Raw genomic sequence first — 3,200 nt, 5'->3', positions numbered from 1 at the left:
ATTTCCAAATTAAAATCTTATCAGTTCTCATTTAGAGCATTGTCAAGTTTTGCATATCGCACATGCCCACACAATCAATTCCTTGTCATCATCATTATTTATTCGTCACAAGAGGTTAATAACATGTCAGAACAAACTATCACTTGGGCACTTCTCGACGCAAGAAAAAAATTTCATGTGCTGGCAGACCCATAAAAATAATGGTGAGTTTTCTTGGATAAGTCTTTGTACAATAAAGACTTAATTGACAAAACTATAATGTTGGTTGGATCTAGAAACATTTGACAAGTTTAGAAACAAAATCAAGACAGGAATAGCCACCAGGTCTCAAAATTTCATCCTGCTGAACGTTGCTGCACTTCTACGGCCAGTTACAAAATTGGAATGCATCGCAAAACTACCTTGACAAGTCGAGATTTGGACAGATTCGAATAGGAGGTGCAAGGTTTTTTGTGCTCAATTTACATCAACCAACTCGACGTCAAATACCAGCCATGAATTCGGTGGAATGGTCCCACCGGCTCCTTTAGCTCCATAACTGTATTTAGAAAACAAGTACCGGTTATCCCCACATGAATACAAAGAAAATGGAAAATTTTATTCATCAGACATCCACTGCTTAACCGAGAAGTTCCCTGTCTACATAAAAGAAAATAATTTTGCACTAGCAGATTCATGTTATGTATGAAATTTCGACGATTTGTAACTCTGCTATTAGAAGCATGTTTGGCTTTGCTTAAAAGTTGTCTAGAAAGTGACCAAGTCTTAGTTTCTGGAAAAGTCGTTAGTCAAAAAGCTTTAAAATCATGTATAGTATTCGTATGGCACAGCTTAATCAAAAAATTATTTTTCCTCATTCCTCAAACTCATTTTCAATTACACATTCTCCAAATAAAATAATTTTGCACGTAGACCTATAAGTTTTCCCTACTTCTTAACCATACACTCCAAAATTATATTTTTTCACTTCAAAAGATCTCTCCCAAATGAACACTTGGTTAGACATGCTTCTAAACACAGCTGCACATGATCTAGAAGGTGTCAATTCCACAAAGAACATCACTAAATTTAATAGCACAAAGAAACTAATTGCATACCCCATGGCAGGTGGAATTTTGAGTCTCCTTTTGTCACCAATACGCATGCCTGACGATAAAATGAAGTGGATTAAATTATCAAAAATTATTTGCAAGCCATAAGATGTAAAATTTATAGGAATGAAGTATGTATTCTAGGGTTAAAGCAATTACCATTAACCCCAACATCCCAACCCTTGATAACTTGTCCTATACCTGTAAAAACAGAGTACAAGAATTAAGTTATAAACACAAGAAATTCAGGAATTTCTTCAAGCACCTGCTCAACACCACATACCCAAACGAAATTTGAAGGGTGTTCTGCCAATATTTGAGTCAAATATTTTGCCATTGTTCTTCAGCTTCCCAATGTAATGGACAGTAACCTGTGTAACAGCAAAAATTGTTTTGTACAAGTGCCAAAACATGTTCCAGATGATCTTAAGAAAGAAGTCAAACCACAGAAACATTGTCACATATACAGAATATTTGTGCCATAATTATAGTTCTTGCGATCAATAGTTTTCGATGCCAACCTGCAGCCATAAGTATACTGACGTAGAGAGTAGTATTTATATGAGAAGTAAAGATCTCAACACATTTTGAAGATACCATGGGGATTCCTTCTTTATTTGTCTCATATTTTTCTTTGGTTTCATGTTATAAAGTAACCCATAAAAGGAGCCATATTCACCTTTTTCCCAGGAGAAGCTCTTTTTCCATCCGGTTTACCCATGGCCAACTCCTCTATGACCAACCCATTTGGGTACGTCCTCACTTGCAATGGTTTTGCTTCTTGCTTCTCTTCCATCTCCAGAGTGGATCCATTTTTATCTTTTATGCTTTGATCTGCATTCCTGTTCGATGCAATCTCCTCTGTTTTGTTCTGTATATTTTTCTTCTTTTTTTCTTTCTTCCTGCAATGATTTTAAGGGATAAAATCAATAATAAAGATGAAATTTCAGTGTATGAATTATGCCAAAGCCTGATAACTAGGAAATAATAGTTTCCAAGGCATATGAAGAGCCATCAGACCTTCAAATGCCTACCGACACAGGGGGAGAGTCTAAATTGACTGATTATTTACAATATATTACTCTTTATTAAGTTGAAATGACATGCTATTTTGGATCAAAATCTTGGTCCACAAACAACAAACACAAAGATTTGCATCTGCAGCATTTAATTAAGAATACTTTAGCATTTTATAACTAAAAGACTAAATGTTGCAATATCAAAACTCACTTGTCACTTGTTGCCTTCAAATCATTTTCCATCTCAGCCACAGGCAGCTGCTCTGCATCGTTGGAATCTGCCAAGACAGTTTGCTGAGCCTCCTTTGTTGCCTTTTTCTTCTTATTCTTTTTCTTTGTTTTAGCATCATTTTGGGACACGTTATCAGTTGGGTCTGAAGAGCCATGTGGTGTGTCATTTTCCCTACTTACAAAGTTGGAACAGGACCCATTAAGAAGTGCTACAAATTTTAGATAACAGAGACTAAAACTAATCGCCTATAGGCAAACATAATACAGTACATGATACTTTTAAAGGAATAACAAATAAAAACCATCTTATTAGCGTTAAACAATCAATAACCAATTATTATAAATCCTAATTCTTCATCAGACGCAACAAGGAAAACTCATCCTACCTTGGATGTTCTGCATCTCGGCCAACTGCATCAATCTTTCTTTTCGATTTTTTGCTTGCTTCAGTTTTTGGTTTCTTTTTCAAGGCTTCCTCATCTGCATTATCATCTTTGATTTCTCTGCTAGCAGATACTGGAAACCCATCGTCATCTTCACTTTCCAAGACAGGAACATCATGCCCACCCTTGACCACAAGCTGCCTATCAGAATTCACGTTGTCATCAGACACATTTGACTGACTTTTCTTCTTTTTAGCTCGTTTAGACACACCATTCTCATTGACAGGCTTCTCATCATCCACTATTTCTTCAATTCTCACTTTTACGATAAACCAAAAATAATATTGAAGTAAATATTCAGAGATCGTGAAATGGGTAAGCCAGAGAAGTATTATGCAAATTTATCATGACATGGATAATGTAACATTAGATTTCCAGTTGTTCACTTCATGATATATGTTTGGTCAAAAATCTAC

General features: G+C 35.6%; 1 protein-coding gene across 2 annotated transcripts in view; it reads right to left on the bottom strand.

The window, feature by feature from the left end:
• Nucleotides 1-78: 78 nt before the first annotated feature.
• The window catches only part of LOC111405569 (peptidyl-prolyl cis-trans isomerase FKBP53-like), a 6,209-nt gene continuing 3,087 nt past the window's right edge, over nt 79-3,200 (bottom strand). The window contains exons 5-11 of one of the 2 annotated variants that reach the window (XM_023034515.1): nt 2,728-3,043; nt 2,322-2,516; nt 1,771-1,993; nt 1,375-1,462; nt 1,251-1,292; nt 1,098-1,146; nt 79-538 (exon numbers count right to left, since the gene is read on the bottom strand). In XM_023034515.1, the coding sequence (XP_022890283.1) occupies nt 457-538; nt 1,098-1,146; nt 1,251-1,292; nt 1,375-1,462; nt 1,771-1,993; nt 2,322-2,516; nt 2,728-3,043 (995 nt within the window). In that variant the 3' untranslated portion in view covers nt 79-456. The remainder of the gene's footprint in view (nt 539-1,097; nt 1,147-1,250; nt 1,293-1,374; nt 1,463-1,770; nt 1,994-2,321; nt 2,517-2,727; nt 3,044-3,200) is intronic. The other variant, XM_023034516.1, reaches the window with a different exon arrangement.

Source organism: Olea europaea, chromosome 12 (assembly GCF_002742605.1).
Source record: "Olea europaea var. sylvestris chromosome 12, O_europaea_v1, whole genome shotgun sequence".
NCBI classification, from domain to species: domain Eukaryota; kingdom Viridiplantae; phylum Streptophyta; class Magnoliopsida; order Lamiales; family Oleaceae; genus Olea; species Olea europaea.
This window is presented reverse-complemented; position numbering and strand designations above follow the sequence as displayed.